This window comes from Acanthochromis polyacanthus, chromosome 6, assembly GCF_021347895.1.
Source record: "Acanthochromis polyacanthus isolate Apoly-LR-REF ecotype Palm Island chromosome 6, KAUST_Apoly_ChrSc, whole genome shotgun sequence".
Lineage (NCBI taxonomy): Eukaryota > Metazoa > Chordata > Actinopteri > Pomacentridae > Acanthochromis > Acanthochromis polyacanthus.
Genome location: NC_067118.1, coordinates 24,759,132 through 24,780,774, shown reverse-complemented (window position 1 = coordinate 24,780,774; position 21,643 = coordinate 24,759,132). Strand labels below are relative to the sequence as shown.

Below are 21,643 nucleotides of genomic sequence, written 5' to 3'. Positions count from 1 at the left end.
GTGTGACAGCAGACAAAAACAAAGAGTCAGGCTTCCTGCCAGTTCCATTCAGTTAAAAATGCCTTGATTGACCCTGATACCTATTTCTGAGATCAGATTGGAGCATCCCTAACTACATTTTAAGGAATACTTTTACATTTTGCAAACTTTTTTGTCAAGGGTTCGATGAGAAGATTCATATGTTTCTCAAATTTGTGTGCTATAATGAAGCTACAGTTGGTTAGCTTAGCATAAAGGCTGAAAAATGGGGAGTAAGTAGCCCAGCTGCACAGAACCTGGTACAGAAAATCCTCCATAAAACTCTGAAGAAACAAGTCTGAATGTGTTTATTAGTAAGTGGGTGCTGATAGTTTTGCACAGCGCCAGGTTAGTTGTTTGTTTTTAAATCTTTCAGCTAAGTTAAGTTAATCAGCTGCTAGCTGTAGCATCACGTTAAATGTACAGACAAGCGCATTTCCCAGAGCATGAAGAAAATTCTATTAAATTTAGTTGGAGATGTAGCATTGCTACTTAAAGGAATGGATGTATTAATATTGTTTTTTTTCTGTTTCTTTTCAGAGAGGTGTAACCACAGAGGCTGTTCAGTGGCATGCGGACATTACAAGGAACAACACACTTGTTTTTTTGGTTTTTTTGTTTGTTTTTTATGAGGATGGACTGAATTTCTCCAGACACGAATGCACTCTTCCTCTTACTGCTCTCTCCCTTCCTGTTGGTTTTTTGGACAGTGACTGTACCATTATTACATTTTAACAATAACAATCCCATTTTGTGTTCAGTTTGCTTTTGCATTGGTTTCTGAATTTCTCAAAACGGAAGGGAGAGGCAGAGAGACACTAACCGCTTGCACTTTGCAACAGAAGTAGCATTTTGGGGGCTGGGACCTTAAGGTGGACTGAGGGAGTGTGAAAGGGATGGACGTGCTGCCCCTGCAGAGAGAGCAGACATTCAGACAGAGTCCTAAAACCTCGTCTCGTACTCTGAAAGAGGTGCAGCTGAATCCTGCACCTCTTTTCTCTCCTGACTTGAAGAGAGGGACACCAGATGCTCTCTACACATGGCTAAAAAAGACAAAACAGCACCTAGGACGACCTCCTGATACATGTACTACTCCTGGTTTGCTTCAACAAAAGAGAAAAAATGAAAATTGCACAGTTATCTTTGTTAAGTAGAAGAATCACTAAAGGGTGAATTTACATTTACAGTCACACAATGAACTTGTTTGTGTTTGCTTGTGTACAGATGTATGAATGTTTGTTCGAATGATACATGCTCTTTGATTCCTGACTGAACCAAAACTGATCCCCATCTCCTATGAACGTGCTAATGCACCCAAAGACGAAAGACCTGTGTAGCCCAGAGACAAAACAGCCGCGTCATGACAGAGATTGATTTCTGCTGCCTTCAAATGGAAAGTGCAAGCTTCTAGTAGCTATTTGGGAAGTTGTGCGCATGAAACACTTTCAAGTGGTGGCATTAACTCTAAGTTGTGATAACACTGCTGCTAGGAACCAGCGACATAGGTGTTACTGTCAGCCTTTAGAAGCCACTGTGAATACAAATTTAGCGAGCTAATTAGTGGGAAATGCAAATGCACAATGAAGCGATGAAGCTGTTGGACAGACCAACATTATACTGAGGCATTATAAAAGACTAAATTACAATATATTACCTTACAGTCCACTGAAATATGACCTTTTGTGGCACTTCTGAAAACATCAGCCTCCATTTGAAGGCAGCATTCCTTCTGTACCGTTAAGTTTTGATTGGTATGTCGAACTAATGAGATATTTCTTATATAAAAAATGACTGAATATAGATGACTACAGCTGTTTTGTGGAATTTCCTGCACTATATATTTTGGCGTGAACCATAAATGTATTAAAACTACATGTAAAGGTGCACAAACCAGAACTGGGTCACAGGAATGAAAAAAAAAAAAAAAACGTCTAGACTTGTCTGCGTTTCTTTGCTGTTAACAGGTTGAAGAAAAAAGGTTTGGGGTGAATATTCTGTCATGAGTGAATCTGCAGAGCTTTGGCTGAACAGCTTTCACCAGGAGATTAAGAAACAAACTTAACATTCACACATTGACGTTTGGCTTTTCACATCAGCGATTATTAACCTTACTCCAAACATTGCCCAAACCAAATAGGTTAACTGTGTTTACTTTTAGTTTTTTTTTTGTTTATGTGTAATATTTATTATGCCTGCTATGTTTTATATATAAGATATTGTTTATATTGTTTGCTTCCATGATTTGTACATTTTTTTTTGTCAATGTAGTCTTAATTTTTTTTCTTGCCAGGCATTAATGTGCTATGAACCAAAATCATGTGTTTCCTCTTTCAGGAATGACTAAAGTGTCTTACGAAATAAATTTAAAAAAACCCCAGCTAAAACACTTTACAATCCCTCTTTTAGTGGTTTAATCCAATGTAATGGAGTGATTTTAGGTGAGAGGCTGAAGCTAAATGGCATCGCATTAAACAACATGGACTGCTCGCACTGTTCTTGTGTTTTTAACGCAGACAGACAGCAGGTGGCGAAAACATTTAGGGCCGAGGAGGGGAATTACAGCAGAGAGGTCATGACCATGTGTACTAGTAATTCATTGTTTTTCATGTCAGACTGTTAAACTGAACCTGTTGCTCTGAGTCACAGAAGAAGCACTCAGATCTTTAAGTAAAGTAGCAATAATACAATACAAAAATACTCCATTATATGTACAAAATTCTGCACTCATGGTTATGTTTGAGGGACAGAGTGACCTCAGTAATAGAACTACTTGGTATTATTCCTGTGGAAGCATCATTTCAATATTTAAGATGGTTGAGGAGGAACAGATTTTACCTGCCTTGTTTACTGCTGAGTAGTTTGTAAGTGGTTTGTAAATGCATCTGGAGTTTAAATAATTATTCAAAGTCAAACTTGCCCTTAACTGGTTTTGTTTGTACGAGTTTCCACACCAAATAATAATTTGATTGAGTGCACTTTGTATGAAGTTCCATCTATCCATCCATCCATCATCTATCCACCGCTTGATCCTCATTAGGATCACAGAGGGACTGGAGTCAGGGGACACCCTGGACAGCTCACCAGTCTGTCACAGGGCTACACAGAGAGACAAACAATCACACTCACATTCACACCTAAGGACAATTTAGAATTATCAATAAACCTCAGCATGTTTTTGGACTGTGGGAGGAAGTACCCAAAGTAAACCTACACATGCACAGGGAGAACATGCAAACTCAATGAAGAAAGATCCCAGGGTGCTGGGTATCTTCTAGCTGTGTGGCAACAGTGCTAACGAGCTAACCACTATCCACTGTGCAGCCCCGTATAAAGTCAGTTTATATGTATGTGTGTGTGTGTGTGTGTAAATAAATCATGGCTGTATTTTTGGATGGCTTCCACATTTACTTCATGTTAAAATGGAAGACATCTGCTTTGAGGACATTTTGTCATTACAACAGTGTTTTATTAATTTGTTTGGACAGCAACCAATTATTGTTATAAAATAGTTCAGTACTTCAAATATCTATCTGCTTAAAGCTGCAATGCAGTGTTTTATAAATCCTACGAGATGTAAAGAGTTGCCAAAGTGCTGTTCTAAAGCACTTGTGTTCAAATTATTTTTGGGTTATTTAGAGTCAAAGAACATTCATCTGTTCATTTAGATTCTGGGAAGTGAGATGACATATCAAGTCCAGCTGTCGGTCTGGGCCGACCGTCTGCCTCTGGATCCCGGAAAGTTCATCTCAGTCAAATCTGAGCAGTAAAGTGTTCGACACACATGTAGGACATCAGAGTGGGACCTGATGGCCCGGACTAACGTCATAGCCAAGGTGTATTTACAGGTGATTATATCAGCTAATCGGTGGATTACAGCATGTTGAGTCCACACAAGCCCCTAAGCTGCAGGGAAAAGACAGTGTGGTCCCGTGGGATTTTCTGTTTAATCTGGCCCCAGAACGCAGCAGCCCCTCCCTTTCTCACATCTGGCCTGTTGGGATTTACTGTTGTAATCCTTGATTTTAAAACAATTTTATTATGCCTTACCGCTGATATGCTGGACTTTAATTACTAAAATGCAGCTTTCTATTTTAGCAGCGGAGTAATTACACATCCTTGTTCTATTAGCCTCTACTAATGAGGTTGTACCACAGTTAACTGTTGCGCCATGATGACTGCATCCTGGCTGCCTCCTACAGATTAAAGTAAAGCTGCTACTTTGCATCCACATGCACGAAGCATTCAATCATCCCTGTGAAATAAAGGTACTAACAGGAAAATATGAGAAAACACAAGAAACACGAGTGATGAACAAAATCCTGGTTACTTTCACATTATGGAAAGTGACAAAAAAAATCAGTGCATATATAAAATACACACTTATCTATGGGATGTTTGCTGCATGCAGCTGGGGCAGTGTAGGGTTAACACCACTTGCTGTGGCAGATGTCAAAAACCATGCTGTAAAAAATGTCTGATTAACACAAAGGGGCACTTTGGCAAATCCTGATTATAGGAGCACTTTCATTTATTAAACTCTGCCAATCCCCTGTACTCTTTCTGAGCAGGGATTAAAACCAGGTAGACACCATTGTCTATCTAAACAATCCCTCTTTAAGCTCTAGCTGTTTCCCGGTGCCCCGGACAGGCCCGGCTGGCTGGCTGGTTGCCTGCCTGTAATCTCAGTAGGGGCTTATAGGTCACTACTACCACTACACATTCCCATTCATCAACATCATCCCCTTTAAAGGGGACTAGGTGATTGGATTTAGGACATGTTTTACAGGGGGAGAAAAAAAGAGAACAGCAAACTGAAGCGTGTTTACAAGCGTTGTGCTGTGAAAAGGCCCGTGGACGAGTGGCGGCCATATGGAATGGATAACCCTGGGAACATCTGCCCTCGATCACAACCACACACTGCCATTAGACTGGTGGCTGTGACCTTCACATGGTGCACAGGAACATCTGGCCCTTTTTCTGCTCACATGAACCCCTGAAAACCGCATTTAGCAGACAAATAGCTACAGAGACGTCCATATGGGATTCGTATGGAGTGATGAGGGAGAGGATGGAGTGCAGTGTGAGGAACCGTGCTAGTCAATTAATTTTGCAAATTGTAATACCTCCAGTTATATCAATGCATTAGTGTTTTCAGTTAATTTTTTTCCAGACAATTCACACATTCAGCATATATGAATAACATGAAATTAGATATGAAAATATATGCAATATGCAAATAGTATGTAAAGTTATTAATATATTTACCCATGCATACACTACTGTAGGGCTGCACAGTGGCGTAGTGATTAGCACTTTCGCCTTGCAGCAAGAACATCCCCTGGGATCTTTCTGCATGGAGTTTGCATGTTCTCCCTGTGCATGCGTGGGTTTTCCCAAGGTACTCCGGCTTCCTCCCACAGTCCAAAAATATGCTGAGGTTAATTGGTTACTCTAAATTGCCCGCAGGTGTGAATGTGAGTGTGATTGTTTGTCTGTATATGTAGCCCTGCGACAGACTGGCGACCTGTCCAGGGTGTCCCCTGCCTTCGCCCGAGTCAGCTGGGATAGGCTCCAGCAACTCCCGCGACCCTAGTGAGGATAAAGCGGTGTATAGAGAATGGATGGATGGATACACTACTGTTCATAAGTTTAGGGTCACTAAGAAATGTCCTTATTTTTGACAGAAAAGCATTTTTTCAATAAAGATCAAATTAAATTAATCAGAAATCCAGTCTAGACATTGTTAATGTGCTAAATGACTATTCTAGCTGGAAAGGGCTGATTTTTAATGAAATATCTGCATAGGGACACAGAGGAACATTTCCAGCAACCATCACTCCTCTAATGCTACATTGTGTTAGCTAATCGTGCTGAAAGGCTAATTGATGATTAGAAAATCCTTGTGCAATTATATTAGGACATGAATAAAAGTATGGAAAACATAAAATTGACTGGGTGACCACAAACTTTTGAAAAGTAGCGTATGTGTGTATGTTTTTTCATAGATTTATTACAGGTCTTCTGGAAATATAATAAAAACTTGCTTGGTCAAAAATATACAGACAACAATACCAATATTTAGTTAAATGTTCCTTTTCACCTCCGCTACGTGCTTTTGGTAGCCATCTGCATTCTTCTGGTTTCATCTTTGCCAAGACGTCTTGACAGAACTGGTGAAATTGACTAAACTTGCTGCTTTCTGTCACTGGACTGCGGTGAAAAAACAAGTCTGTGTCAGAAAAGTAAAAACACAAAAACAGCCAACAGCCCCAGGTTGAAAGCTTTACCTTCTCTCCTCGAAACACGTTGCTGGCCATCATGGCCAAATTTGTTTTATCTGACCCCAAAATATTTTACCAGAAGGCATTTTCTTTGTCCATGGAATCAGAAGTAAACTTCAGACCAGCCTGAAGGTTCTGCCTCTAGAGGAAGGTCTTCCTTCTTTCTCGGGAGCTTCTTAAACCCATGACCATGTAAAAGACTGGGGACAATGACAGCTGTGTTTAAGCAGCTTCAAATTAACTGCAGACCTGCTTTTTGGTGATTCTTACTTGACTCAGCAGCTGGTGATAGCTTTCTTCCTGATCAAGGCAGTCACACAACTCTACCATACACTAGTACGAATGATTTTGGGAATGCTGCTTCTTTGAAATGGCTCCAAGTGAGTTTCCTTACTTGCTTTTTCAGACTTATGCCAAGCTCTTTTCTCCAATGGTGTTTGTGGCTGAGTCTAATGAGTGTATCCAGCGGGCCCTATTTAAATTGGGTAAGAAGAGTTAACAGCTCTAGTCAATTGTAAACACTCATGAGAGGTTAGAGGTCATGCCACTAAGAAAATTTGAATAACATCACCAAAACTAATTATTCAAGTGTCTGCATGCACATTTTCAATCCAGAAGATTTTATCATATTTCGAGAGGAGCTGTAATAATATACAATGATTCCACAAATTCAGAGTTTGTTAATTTAGTTTGATAGATAGATAGATAGATAGATAGATAGATAGATAGATAGATAGATAGATAGATAGATAGATAGATGGACGGACGGACGGACGGACGGACGGACGGACGGACGGATGATAGTTTTTTTTAATTTTATTTTTTCCCAAAGTAAAGGATCTGGTCTGTTTGGATGCCCCGAAAAATTGCTTATCTTTTTTTGGTCGTCCGCTCAATCCCCGACAGTAGCAAGGTGATAAATGCATTGCCAGCTGCTCTCTGGTGGCATAAATTCATTCCACAAAGACGTGGCATATGCTAGAGGATCAAATTTCTTTATCCTCGTAAAAGTTGTGTTGTTTTCTAAATTGAAAGAGCATAAGGTCCCACTTTCACGTGACAACATAAACTCCTCACCTCAATAATTGTATCAGCGTATAAGGAGCTTACTGTAATTACAATATTGTCTTCTTAAGGCGGCAGCCTAGAACATGAAATACAAATCAGTCATTTCTAAATTAAATGGAAACTCGTTCGAAGAGAAGCAATAGTAGGGGAGGACAGAGGGATTAACATGTAAATCCAGCACATTTAATATTTACAACGCAATCACACAATTAATCTGACAATGTGTTCTGTGTTTAATACCTGAGCTGACTGGTCCTCCATCTTTATCAGGGGTATGCACAGGGGGGTGGCAGTCACTGGTTTACAACTTGTGACCCAAATGCAACACATCACACAATGTTTCACGCTAACCAATGACTGCTTTTAGTTTTTAAAGCCCTTTGAGGTCATTTACCTTCAGTGTGATGATTGTACTTCATAGAGCTCTCTCTAAATTAAAACTGCTGGCTTCTACAACTGAAATAAAAAAACAAAGTCCTAGATGTTTGTTGTGTAGATACCCAACTTCTTAAAAAATATACTTTTAATTCTTCACACTCTCTATGCATCCACCCTGAAAGCCTAGTTGTTGCTATTATAGTAGTTCTGTTCTGATCCATGTCCGTTTGAACTACTCCATTTCTTAGGTGCACACGTTCACTCCTGCAGAGCTGGTACACTATTGCCCATTTAGCATAGCTGGAGTGTCTATTTAGACACAAATTTTGTGACGCATGCAGGCATCCACAGTGTGTTCCACAGAGACTCTCACAGGCTTGGAGAGATGATTAAATTTTTGTCAAGCTTAAAAGTGCAATTCACGCTTTCTATGTCTGCATGTCTACAGACGTCTACGTAGACATCTCTGTAAACACCAAAATTTGTTACCATGCAGACTGTCTCCATTGCAAATTCGGATTAAAACAAAGGACTTCAGAAGTGGTTCAATATGTAGTTACATGTTTTTCATTGAAGCCTGTGCATCGCAGAAATAATCACATTGACCAAAATGTCTGTGACCAGCTGTGATGTCATGCAAAAAGTGCAGTCTTTCAGAAACCTCCACGGCAGCCTCATGTGTTAATCTATGTTTGACATGAGAAATTAGTGCTAATAGAACAATGTGTACATCAGCCATTTGTTTAGAAAGTTTGCACTAGTCCACACACAAGGATACTAAAACAATGAATAAGCCTTAATGAGCCTTTACATTGCTTACAGATGTAGAACACTGAGAACACAAGGGTCCCTGCAAATCTGTAGAAAATTGTAGTAACACTTTATCCTATGATGAAACATTTCCATCCTGATAGGAATGATCTTTTCCAGAATGTCCCCATCCAGGGGGCACAAGGGGTCACTGAACAGATTGATGAAAATGATCATATTTTATGACCTTCACAGTCACTAGATCTCAACTAAACTAAACACCTGTAGAGTAACGTGTTAGACACTGCTCTTTACCACCATCAGCTAGACACCAAAAGAGGGAATATCTTTTCCATGCTGCGAGGAAAGTTCCAGACACTTGAAGAATCACTGCCAAGGTGCACTACAGTTGTTCTGGTGACACATGGTGTCCTTTCACCTTCCTAAGACACTTTGTGTCGGTTTTCACTTTAATTTGTCATATATCTGTATATGGCCTCCAATTTCATATCACCAAGGCTCCTCTTTTTAATTGTCTTAAATACATGACGAAGACTCAATCAGTTTCATGTTTTAAAGTTCTTTACCCCTCCTTCTCATTTCACACTACTGCAGAGCACTTTTCCTAGCTGTAAACCAGAACTCATTCAACAGTCTCCAGCTTGGATAGAATGTTGCCTCGAGTGAGACTTTTACCTGAGACTCCGGCAGTTGGTCAGTAATAAATGATAATTTACTGATTAGTGCCGGTTTTAATGAACTTTATGTTCAACTTCAGAGTCAGATATAATGTGAGCAGTGAACCCCAGGAGTTGGTGGAGTTTATTTATGTGTGTTGACCAGAGGAGAGAGTTAGCATCCAGTGAATATTAGCTTTAATGTGAATTAGCAATGCTAACCAAGCTAGCTGACCAGTCCTGATTAGCAGCTAAATGTAGCATCAATCTACCGATGTTTGTGTTGCTTCCTGTCACCAGCTGAAGTGTGTTGTGTTCCTGTAATGTGGTTCATTAAGATTAAGTTCATAAAACTGTGGCTGTTTGACGTTAATGTAACATTCAGGAAACTTAAATGTGATTAAACCAGTAACGTTAATGTTCTAGTTGTCAGTAATCAGCTTTAATTTGACAGTAAAACAGACTCTGATAGTTTTAAATGACATCAGTTCCATTAATTTGTTGAAAATTGTCTCACTTGGCGTTGTGAATTTGCTACTGATTCATTAAAACCAGATGATTTGTGTTGAAGACACGTTTAGTTCTAGTATCAGAAGCACAAGAAGGAAAGTGGAAGTTTAGTTCTGCTACATCAAAGATTTCAAGAATAAAATAACTAAATGAGTCTTTATGCCTCCAACTTTATTTTACAATAACGAAATAATGAAATAATCACATATAATAAAAATATAAATAGCAGAGAAAACCTGAGAGAATAATTTCCTGAAAGGTCTATGAAGGAAAAGTCAAAAGGAAAACTCATCTTTTATCCTGAAAGATCAGAATCAGCTCCAACACCTGCATCTGACAGCATCAAATCAACCAGAAAGAAAAGAAAAAAGAAAATGACTGCTTTCTGATCACATCTGTTCTGCTGCTCACATTCTTCATCTTTATAGCCCACTTTTAAAAGTTCAGCAGACAGGTGCTCGGCTTTGGACGATGTCGTCGGTGATGTGGAGAGTGAAGTTTCCGTTTCACCCACAGCGTGCATTAGCGCACCCGGGTCAGACTTGATGTTTGAAATACTGACCGACAGCTCAGATTTAACTGTCTGCAGTTCTGTTTTGATGGATGTTAAATTTTCATTTAAAGCCGTCAGGAGCTGGGTCTTTAAAATAACCGCCATCTTGTTACAGACTGAAAGTAGCAGTTCCTCCTTAAGGTCAGAGATTGCAGCATCTGAGGGCCTCTTCAAAAGAAGATGTAGTTGATGAAGGCATCCTGGAGCAGGATCAGAAAGACCACGACCAAGCAGCCTGGAGATCTTAGGCAGCATCTCAATTAACCTCAGCATATTTTTGGACTGTGGGAGGAAGCCAGAGTACCCAGAGAAAACCCACGCATGCACAGGGAGAACATGCAAACTCCATGCAGAAAGATCCCAGGCCCAGGCCAGGATTTGAACAGGGGATTTTCTTGCTGCAAGGTGAAAATGCTAACCACTCCTCCACTGTGCAGCCCATATTATAGTATGTCGCTCTTAAAACGTCATATTATAGCAAGTCCCTCTTAAAAACTCATAGTATGACATGTCGCTCAAAAAACATCATATTGTAGCATGTCGCCCAAAAAACGTCATAGGATAGCATGTCATCCAAAAAACATCACAGTATAGCGTGTCTCTTATAAAACGTCGTAGTATAGCATGTCACTCAAAAAACGTCATAGTATAGCATGTCGTCCAAAAAGACGTCATAGTATAGCATGTCACTCAAAAAACATTGTCTGATAGCATGTCGCGCTAAAAACGTCATAGTATAGCATGTTGCGCTAAAAACGCCATAATATCGCATGTCTCTCAAAACACGTCATAGTATAGCATGTCGTTCTTAAAATGTCATATAGCATGTCGTTCTTAAAATGTCATAGTATAGCATGTCGTTCTTAAAATGTCATATAGCATGTCGTTCTTAAAATGTCATAGTATAGCATGTCGTTCTTAAAATGTCAAAGTATAGCATGTCGCTCAAAAAACATCATAGTATAGCATGTCGCTCTAAAAAGTCATAGTAGAGCATGTCGCCCTTAAAATGTCATATTATAGCATGTCTTTTTTTAAAATGTCATAGTATAGCATGTCGCTCTAAAAAAGTCATTATAGCATGTCGCTCAAAAAACGTCATAGTGTAGCACGTCCCTCTTAAAAACTCATAGCATAGCATGTTGCTCTAAAAACGTCATATTATAGCATGTCACTCAAAAAACGTCATAGTATAGCATGTTGTTCTTAAAACGTCATAGTATAGCATGTCGCTCAACAGACGTCAAATTATACCATGTCGCTCTTAAAATGTCTTAATATAGCATGTCGCTCTTAAAATGTCATAGTATAGCATGTCGTGCTAACGACATCATAGCATAGCATGTCACCCTTAAAACGTAATAGTATAGCATGTCGTGCTAAAAACGCCATAGTATCGCATGTCACCCAAAAAACATCATAGGAAAGCATGTCGCCCTTAAAATGTCATATTTACCTCCGTCAAGGAGGTTATGTGACACCCGGCGTTTGTGTGTGTGTGTGTCTGTCTGTCTGTTAGCAAGATAACTCAAAAACGCCTGGGCAGATTCACATGAAATTTTGAGGGGGTGTAGACTATGGTAAGAGGAAGAGCTGATTTAATTTTGGTGGCAATCCGGAAAGGATCCTGGATTCTGGATCACTTTGAATTTTTCAGTATGTTTTAGTATGTGGTCCAAAATATGACAAACACATCATAGGTTAGTATGTCGTCCAACAAATTAGAGCAAGGTGTCCACATAGCTCAACTGGTTAAGAAGGTGATTTGTAAATGGAATTGTGTCAGAGACGCAGGTTCGATTCCAGCTCATGATCCTTTACTGCGTGGGTTTCCTGTTTTCCACTCGAGCCTTGGTGGAGGTCTGCACCCTTTGAGTGCTTTTCTAGTTTATTACCTCTGCCAAGGAGGTTATGTGACACCTGGCGTCCGTCTGTCCGTCCGTCTGTTAGCAAGATAACTCAAAAACGCCTGGGCAGATTCACATGAAATTTTCAGGGGAAGTAAACTATGGTAAGAGGAAGAGCTGATTTAATTTTGGTGGCAATCCGGAAAGGATCCTGGATTCTGGATCACTTTGAATTTTTCAGTATGTTATAGTATGTGGTCCAAAATATGACAAATACATCATAGGTTAGTATGTCGTCCAACAAGTTGGCGCAAGGTGTCCAGATAGCTCAACTGGTTAAGAAGGTGATTTGTAAACAAAACTCTATCAGAGATGCAGGTTCAATTCCAGTTCATGATCCTTTAGTGCATGGGTTTCCTGTTTTCCTCTCCCCCTGTTGATTAATTAAGAATGGAATAAAATTGTTCATGAAAATATATGTCTTATGTTTCCATGAAAATACAATACAATACTTCAATTTCTAAATCGTACATAAATGTAAGTGAATACAATGTTCCATGGGAATGTCAATATCCTTGGCCGAGGTCTGCGCTCTCTGAGTCATAGTTTGGTATGTTGTCCAAAATTTAACTGAAACATCATAGTTTAGTGTGGTGTCCAAAATGTGGAAAAAACGTCATAGTTTAGTATGTTGTCCAAAATGTGACAAAAACGTCATAGTTTAAAATGTCGTCCAAAAAATGACAAAAATGTCATAGTTTAGTATGTCGTCCAAAATGTGACAAAAACGTCATAGTTTAGTCGTCCAAAACCTGACAAAAACGTCATAGTTTAGTATGTCGTCCAAAATGTGGAAAAAACGTCATAGTTTAGTATGTTGTCCAAAATGTGACAAAAACTTCATAGTTTAGAATGTCGTTCAAAATGTGACAAAAATGTCATAGTTTAGTATGTCGTCAAAATGTGACAAAAACGTCATAGTTTAGTATGTCGTCCAAAATGTGGAAAAACGTCATAGTTTAGTATGTTGACCAAAATGAGAGAAAAAACTTCATAGTTTAGTATGTCGTCCAAAATGTGGAAAAAACATCAGAGTTTAGTATGTTGTCCAAAATGAGAGAAAAAAATGTCATAGTTTAGTATGTCGTCCAAAAAAATGACAAAAACATCATACTTTAGTATGTTGTCCAAAATGGGACAAAAACGTCATAGTTTAAAATGTCATCCACAAAATGACAAAAATTTTATGGTTTAGTATGTCGTCCAAAATGTGACAAAAATGTCATAGTTTAGTATATCGTCCAAAATGTGACAAAAACGTCATACTATAGTATGTCGTCCAAAAAGTGACAAAAACGTCATAGTTTAGTATGTCGTCCAAAATGTGGAAAAAACGTCATAGTTTAGTATGTCGTCCAAAAAATGACAACAACGTCATAGTTTAGTATGTCGTCCAAAAAAGACAAAAATGTCATAGTTTCGTATGTCGTTCAAAATGTGGAAAAAACGTCATAGTTTAGTATGTCGTCCAAAAAATGACAAAAACGTCATAGTTTAGTATGTCGTCCAAAAAAAGACAAAAATGTCATAGTTTCGTATGTCGTCCAAAATGTGGAAAAAACGTCATAGTTTAGTATGTCGTCCAAAAAATGACAAAAACGTCATAGTTTAGTATGTCGTCCAAAATGTGGAAAAAACGTCATAGTTTAGTATGTTGTCCAAAATGTGACAAAAACTTCTTAGTTTAGAATGTCGTTCAAAATGTGACAAAAATGTCATAGCTTAGTATGTCGTCCAAAATGTGGAAAAAACGTCATAGTTTAGTATGTTGTCCAAAATGTGACAAAAACTTCATAGTTTAGAATGTCGTTCAAAATGTGACAAAAACGTCATAGTTTAGTATGTCGTCCAAAAAAAGACAAAAATGTCATAGTTTCGTATGTCGTCCAAAATGTGGAAAAAACGTCATAGTTTAGTATGTCGTCCAAAAAATGACAAAAACGTCATAGTTTAGTATGTCGTCCAAAATGTGGAAAAACGTCATAGTTTAGTATGTTGTCCAAAATGAGAGAAAAAACTTCATAGTTTAGTATGTTGTCCAAAATGTGGAAAAAACGTCATAGTTTAGTATGTCGACCAAAATGAGAGAAAAAACTTCATAGTTTAGTATGTCGTCCAAAATGTGGAAAAAATGTCATAGTTTAGTATGTTGTCCAAAATGAGAGAAAAAATGTCATAGTTTAGTATGTCGTCCAAAAAAATGACAAAAACGTCATAGTTTAGTATGTTGTCCAAAATGTGACAAAAACGTCATAGTTTAAAATGTCGTCCAAAAAATGACAAAAATGTCATAGTTTAAAATGTCGTCCAAAATGTGACAAAAAATGCGTAGTTTAGTATGTCATCCAAAATGTGACAAAAACGTCATAGTTTAGTATGTCGTCCAAAAATGACAAAAACCTCACAGTTTGGTATGTCGTCCAAAATGTGGAAAAAACGTCATAGTTTAGTATGTTGTCCAAAATGTGACAAAAACGTCATAGTGTAGTGTGTCGTCCAAAAATGACAAAAACATCATAGTTTAGTATGTCGTCCAAAATGTGACATAATCGTCATAGTTTACTAAGTGGTCTAAAATGTGAGAAAAACGTCAGAGTTTAGCATGCCATCCAAAATTTCAGTAAAATGTCATATTTTTGTATGTTGTCCAAAATGTGACAAAAACTTCATAGTTTAGTATGTCGTCCAAAATGTGGAAAAAACGTCATAGTTTAGTATTTTGTCCAAAATGTGACAAAAACTTCATAGTTTAGTATGTCGTCCAAAGTGTGACAAAAACGTCATAGTTTAGTGTGTCGTCCAAAATGTGCCAAAAACGTCATAGTTTAGTATGTCGTCCAAAAAATGATAAAAACGTAATAGTTACCTCCGCCAAGGAGGTTATGTGACACCCGGCGTTTCTGTGTGCGTCCGTCCATCTGTCTGTTAGCAAGATAACTCAAAAACGCCTGGGCAGAGTCAGATGAAATTTTCAGGGCAAGTAGACTATGGTAAGAGGAAGAGCTGATTAAATTTTGGTGGCAATGCGGAAAGGATCCTGGATTCTGGATCACTTTGAGTTTTTTAGTATGTAGTTTAGAATGTGGGCCAAAATATGACAAAAACATCATAGGTTAGTATGTCATCCAACAAATTGGAACAAGGAGTCCAGATAGCTCAACTGAATAAGAAGGTGATTTGTAAACAGAACTGTGTCAAAGATGCAGGTTCAATTCCAGCTTATGATCATTTACTGCATGGGTTTCCTGTTTGCCTATCTCCCTGTTGATGAATTAAGAATGGAATAAAATTGTTCATGGAAATATATGTCTTATGTTTCCGTGAAAATACAATACTTCAATTTCTAAATCGTACATAAAAGTATGAGAATACAATGTTCCATGGGAATGTCAATATCCTTGGCCGAGGTCTGCGCTCTCTGAGTCATAGTTTGGTATGTTGTCCAAAATGTAACTGAAACATCGTAGTTTAGTGTGGCATCCAAAATGTGGAAAAAACGTCATAGTTTAGCATGCCGTCCAAAATGTGACAAAAATGTCATAGTTTAGTATGTCGTCCAAAATGTGACAAAAACGTCATAGTTTAGTATGTCGTCCAAAATGTGGAAAAAACTTCATAGTTTAGTATGTTGTCCAAAATGTGGAAAAAAACGTCATAGTTTAGTATGTTGTCCAAAATGAGAGAAAAAACGTCATAGTTTAGTATGTCGTCCAAAAAATGACAAAAACGTCATAGTTTAGTATGTCGTCCAAAATGTGGAAAAAATGTCATAGTTTAGTATGTTGTCCAAAATGTGACAAAAACGTCATAGTTTAGTGTGTCGTGCAAAATGTGACAAAAACGTCATAGTTTAGTATGTCGTTCAAAATGTGACAAAAACATCATAGTTTAGTTTGTCGTCCAAAAATGACAAAAACGTCATTAGTATGTTGTCCAAAATGTGACATAATCGTCATAGTTTACTAAGAGGTCTAAAATGTGACAAAAACGTCAGAGTTTAGTATGTCGTCCAAAATTTCAGTAAAATGTCATGTTTTTGTATGTTGTCCAAAATGTGACAAAAACTTCATAGTTTAGTATGTCGTCCAAAATGTGGAAAAAACGTCATCGTTTAGTATGTTGTCCAGAATGAGAGAAAAAACGTCATAGTTTATAGTGTGTTGTCCAAAAAATGACAAAAACGTCATGGTTTAGTATGTCGTCCAAAAAGTGACAAAAACGTCATAGTTTAGCAGGTCGCTCTTAAAACGTCATAATATAGCATGTCACCCAAAAAACATCATAGTATAGCATGTCGCCCAAAAAAACATCATAGTGTAGCATGTCCCTCTTAAAAACTCATAGTATGGCATGTCGCTAAAAATAAATCATAGTGTAGCATGTTGCTCTAAAAATGTCACAGTATAGCATGTCTCTCTTAAAACGTTATAGTGTAGCATGTCTCTCAAAAAAACGTCATAGTATAGCATGTCGTCCAAAAAACGTCATAGTATAGCATGTTGCTCTAAACACATCATAGTATAGCATGTCACCCTTAAAACATCATAGTATAGCACGTCACCCTTAAAATGTCATAGTATAGTGTGTCGCTCTAAAAACATCAATGGATAGCGTGTCACTCTAAAAACGTCATAGTATACCATGTCGCCCACAAAACATCATAGTATAGCATGTCGCTCAACAAGCATCGTCTTATAGCATGTCGCTCAAAAAACGTCATAGTATAGCAGGTCGCTCTTAAAATGTCATAGTATGGCCTTTGGTCCACAAAACGTTGTTATATCCCGGCTGTCTGAAGTTGGTGAGGAGCAACACGAAAACAGTCCAAATGCTGGTTTCAAGAGGATTAGATGAGTATTTATTTGAAAGAGTAAGTTTACAACAACACAACATGTGAGGGGGTTAAAAGCAAATGGGTGTTAGTAAAATAAAATAAATCAACAGAACTAAAAGTGAACTTCACGGTGACATTGATGGGCATTCCAACCAGGAACAAATTAAAAGATAATCAATGCGGGAAAAAAAAACTCTTCCTGTTCACCTCTTAAAACCCAAGAATGCACCGAAGTAGCACCCTAAACTAAAATTAGCAATGGGTTCCCCGTTTTCCTTTCTGAACAATTCAAAGGTCCCTCTCTCTCCCCACACATCCACCAACCACTGGAACACATCTCCAAAGTTCTGCCGGGTCAGCTCAGCTTCCCCTCAGAAGAAGTGACGCCAGATGAAGGAACCTTTTGAGAGGCAGCTGGTATCATGATTGAACTGTACTTTGGTCTGTTCCAATCCAGCTTCAGCTCCAGAGACAGCAGGCGGGACCAGTTAACGGAAGCCGGGTAGACGAAGGCATGCAGCTGAGAACAATCCAGAAAACAACAGAGGAGGAGTGAAGGGGCCCAGGGCCAGAACAAACAGAGTAGCATAGTACAGGGTACATCATAGTATAGCCTTTGGTATGAAAAAAACGGCATCATAGAAGTTGTATAAGTCTTTGTACAAGTCAAAGGAAAGAGACATACATTGTAGAATTGTAGTAATTGTGGGCTGACTGATTATCAGTATTTTAGTTTTTACTGATTTACGATAAATAAATTTGAAAATGGTGCTACTTTGGCTCTTGCTCCTTTATGTAGCTACGGTCGCTCTGTCTTCTGGAATGATTTGATTGGTTATACGTCATGAAAAAAACTCCTTTAACTTAACATCTGTAAACAAAACAAAAACGTATCCACAAAGTTTTCTGTTAGAATTTGTCTTCTTCTAAGTTTAACATCTCCTCCAAATATCCCACTAATAATCATTATTAGCCTTAAAAACCCACAAAACACCCCTCTATACTCGACCACACTTAGTACAGTCCGGTTCCCCCTTCTATAAATCTGCTTGGAACCTTCCACTTCCTGTTTGTCAAAGTGGCCTTCTACCTGGACAGGTTTTGTTGGAGCTCATGCAACAGACATTTTGGGTAAGTGCACTTTAATATGGATGGATGACACTGAATTAGAGTCTGTTTGAATGAGACTGAAATAAGACGTGTATCTCCGTCATTAAATAGGAAATTATTTCTCAGAATTTGCAGAGAAAAGTCTGAAATGTTTGCTAGGTTAGCGTCCCACATGTTCTTTGGCTCAGCTAAAGCTAACTCTCTCCAACTTCTGGATCTCTTGAGTTGCTTGTTGTTTAAATATCTTGCTAGAGGTGGTGAAGCTCAGAAAATCTGAGATGTTTGTTCTTATCTGAACTATCCTCTGTAGTTTGAACTTTCCCTGAACTTAGGAGTTAATGACAGAGCAGCACATCCAGACTCAGTCTCATTTATGTAGAGATTAAACTTCAGTGTCATTCATTGATGTTAAAGTGCAGTTTTTCAGATGTTTGTTGCACATGCTCCCGACCAAACCAGTCCAGGTGGAAGACGATGTGAAGAGAAGCTCCAGAGGATGAATATCACACATTTACGTTGGAAATAAATGTCCTTTTATTAGACATTGTCATGCAAAAGTTGGATTTACCTTTAACGATGTTCAAATCTTTGTTGAATGTTTTGTTGATGCTGGTTTCTAAATGTTTTCTGACACTCGGTCCCAAAGATTAAACCCTTCTCCTGCTCACAAGCTGCAACAATTCACACATAATCAACTATCTTTCTGATTAAACTAAGATAAAAAGTTTCACACAAAGAACACCTGAACATGTCAAACTGTGCCAGACCCCCCCGGCCTGTTCGATGGCCACGTCTGGACCATGGACCTGCAACACAAGAACATCTGCTCACTGAGAAAGATTATTGAGAGCAGCTTTTTGTGATTTCTATGCAGAACACTGATGTTTGCTGAGCTGTGCACTATTAAATGATTTAAGAATATGGAATATTGCTACTGTTTATTATTGTTCTCAGGTTTATTGTTAAATGTATAGAGTGTTGCTTATTGTATTTTATTGTATTTGATTTAAGAATATGGAGTATTGTTACTGTTCATTTTTCTCAGGATTACTGTTAAATATATAGTGTTACTTACTGTATTTTAAAATTGACATTACTGCACAGAACATTTAAGATTATTTTACCACAGATCAAGGGTACAGATTGTTGTTGTTCACTGTATTGGGTAGTACTCATTTTGATTTATACTGATTAGTACACATTACCCTGTGATGTTTCTGGTACACAGCTGAGAACTAGTTGCTAAAAGTACAGAATATTTCTTATTTTAGGTGTGATAATTGTCAGTAAACATTCTAAAAAATGGAAATTGACAGGGTTGTATATAGTGCTGTTCTTGCACAATATTTATCACTTAACTGCCCTTGGGATACTGTCGTTGAGCTTACTAGTCTTACATAACAGGCAAATGCTGCAGCTAATGAGGCTGTAATTCACATAAACAAGGAAAGAAGTCCATCATAATTTGAATGTTAACAGTCCAAATTGAAAAGGTCATATACAGCTTTCCTATTGGATTAAAGAGCCAAAAAAACAAAACAAAAAAAAAACACATGAAAAATACTTTATAAAAGCGAGAGGTCAGTAGCAGCTTTTCATTTTTTTCTTTTTTGGCCCAAAACTACCCCATGTTCAAAGATTAGATTTTATTTTGACACTTACCAGGTCCTACTAATCCACATAGCTGGGAGGAATCAATTTGGTCGCTGAGCCTATCAGTAATTTCAGAGGGTGTTCCCTGTAAAATTAATTTTTATTCTTTGACCTATATCAGCAAGGACAGGCTCCAGACATGTACCCACATTTCTCCACCTGGGCATAAACATTTACAATACAAATGTCACCGAAAAAAAGGCCAAACAAAACAATTATGCATTTTGTGTTGTTCCATGGATTTATTATAGGTCTCCTGGAAATATGATAAAAATCTGGTTGGTCAAAAAAATATACATACAACAATGCTACTATTTGGTTGAATGTCCTTTGGCCATTTTAACCTCAATTTAGCACTTTCCATAGCCATCAACAAGGTTCTAGCAAACTTTTTGTTGCATCTTTCACCACCCCTCTTGACAGAATTCATTTAACTAAATGTGTTGGTTTTATGACACAGAGCTTTTACGCCAAACATATCGTTTTGCATCGTGGCCAACAGTTCGATTTTGGTTTCATCTGACCAGAGCACCTTCTTCCACATGTTTGGTGTGTCTCCCAGGTGGCTTGTGGCAAACTTTAAATGAGACTTTTTATGGATATCTTTGAGAAATGGCTTTCTTCTTGCCACTCTTCCATAAAGGCCAGATTTGTGCAGTGTACGACTGATTGTTGTCCTATGAACAGACTCTCCCACCTCAGCTGTAGATCTCTGCAGTTCATCCAGAGTGATCATGGGCCTCTTGGCTGCATCTCTGATCAGTCTTCTCCTTGTTCGAGGTGAAAGTTTAGAGGGACGGCCGGGTCTTGGTAGATTTGCGGTGGTCTGATACTCCTTCCATTTCAATATGATTGCTTGCACAGTGCTCCTTAAGATGTTTAAAGCTTGGGAAATCTTTTTGTATCCAAATCTGGCTTTAAACTTCTCCACAACAGTATCTCAGACCTGCCTGGTGTTTTCCTTGGTCTTCATGATGCTCTCTGCACTTTAAACAGAACCCTGAGACTATCACAGAGCAGGTGCATTTATACGGAGACTTGATTACACACAGGTGGATTCTATTTATCATCATCAGTCATTTAGGACAACATTGGATCATCCAGAGATCCTCACTGAACTTCTGGAGTGAGTTTGCTGCACTGAAAGTAAAGGGGGCCGAATAATATTGCACACCCCACTTTTCAGTTTTTTATTTGTTAAAAATGTATAAAATATCCAATAACTTTTAATTCCACTTCACGATTGTGTCTCACTTGTTGTTGATTCTTGACAAAAAATTAAAATTTTATATCTTTATGTTTGAAGCCTGAAATGTGGCGAAAGGTTGAAAAGTTCAAGGGGGCCGAATACTTTCACAAGGCACTGTATATATATATATATGTGTGTGTGTGTGTGTGTGTGTGTGTGTGTGTGTGTGTGTGTGTGTGTGTGTGTGTGTGTGTGTGTGTGTATACAGTGCCCTCCATAATTATTGGCACCCCTGGTTAAGATGTGTTGAAAGCCTTAAGATAAATTCAATTTTTATTGCAGAAGCGTACTCTCACACGGAAAATTGTTGAAAAATGTATTATAGGAGAAGATTAGGTGCTGTTTTGTTGGCAAAAGGGGGTTGTACAAAGCATTAACATCAGGGGTGCTAATAATTGTGGCACACATGATTTGATGTAAAAGAATTATTTCTTAATGTGTGACTTTTCCCCACTGAATAAATGCACTTGAATTAAAGGTTGGATTTCCCTCTTTTTTCATTGTGGTTCTATATTATTTAGAAAAAAAGCTGAATTTATTAGAAGCTAAAGAACACATCTTAACCAGGGGTGCCAATAATTACAGAGGGCGCAAAAGTTTTGACACACTTTCTCAATCAATGCTTTTTATTTAAATTGTATTTTCTACACTGTAC

The 21,643-nt window shown here is 38.1% G+C and overlaps 1 protein-coding gene and 1 long non-coding RNA gene across 6 annotated transcripts in view; one reads left to right on the top strand and one right to left on the bottom strand.

Annotated features, from left to right (window-relative positions):
* Nucleotides 1–3,408, top strand: part of plekhg5b (pleckstrin homology domain containing, family G (with RhoGef domain) member 5b) — a 102,244-nt gene extending 98,836 nt beyond the window's left edge. For all 4 annotated transcript variants that reach the window (XM_022189782.2, XM_022189784.2, XM_022189785.2 and 1 more), the window contains one exon: nucleotides 559–3,408. In XM_022189782.2, coding sequence (XP_022045474.2) covers nucleotides 559–568 — 10 coding nt within the window. In that variant the 3' untranslated portion in view covers nucleotides 569–3,408. The remainder of the gene's footprint in view (nucleotides 1–558) is intronic.
* A 13,347-nt stretch (nucleotides 3,409–16,755) lies between these two features.
* Nucleotides 16,756–21,643, bottom strand: part of LOC110948315 (uncharacterized) — a 41,734-nt gene continuing 36,846 nt past the window's right edge. For both annotated transcript variants that reach the window (XR_007942693.1, XR_007942692.1), the window contains one exon: nucleotides 16,756–17,496. This is a non-coding gene — a long non-coding RNA (uncharacterized LOC110948315). The remainder of the gene's footprint in view (nucleotides 17,497–21,643) is intronic.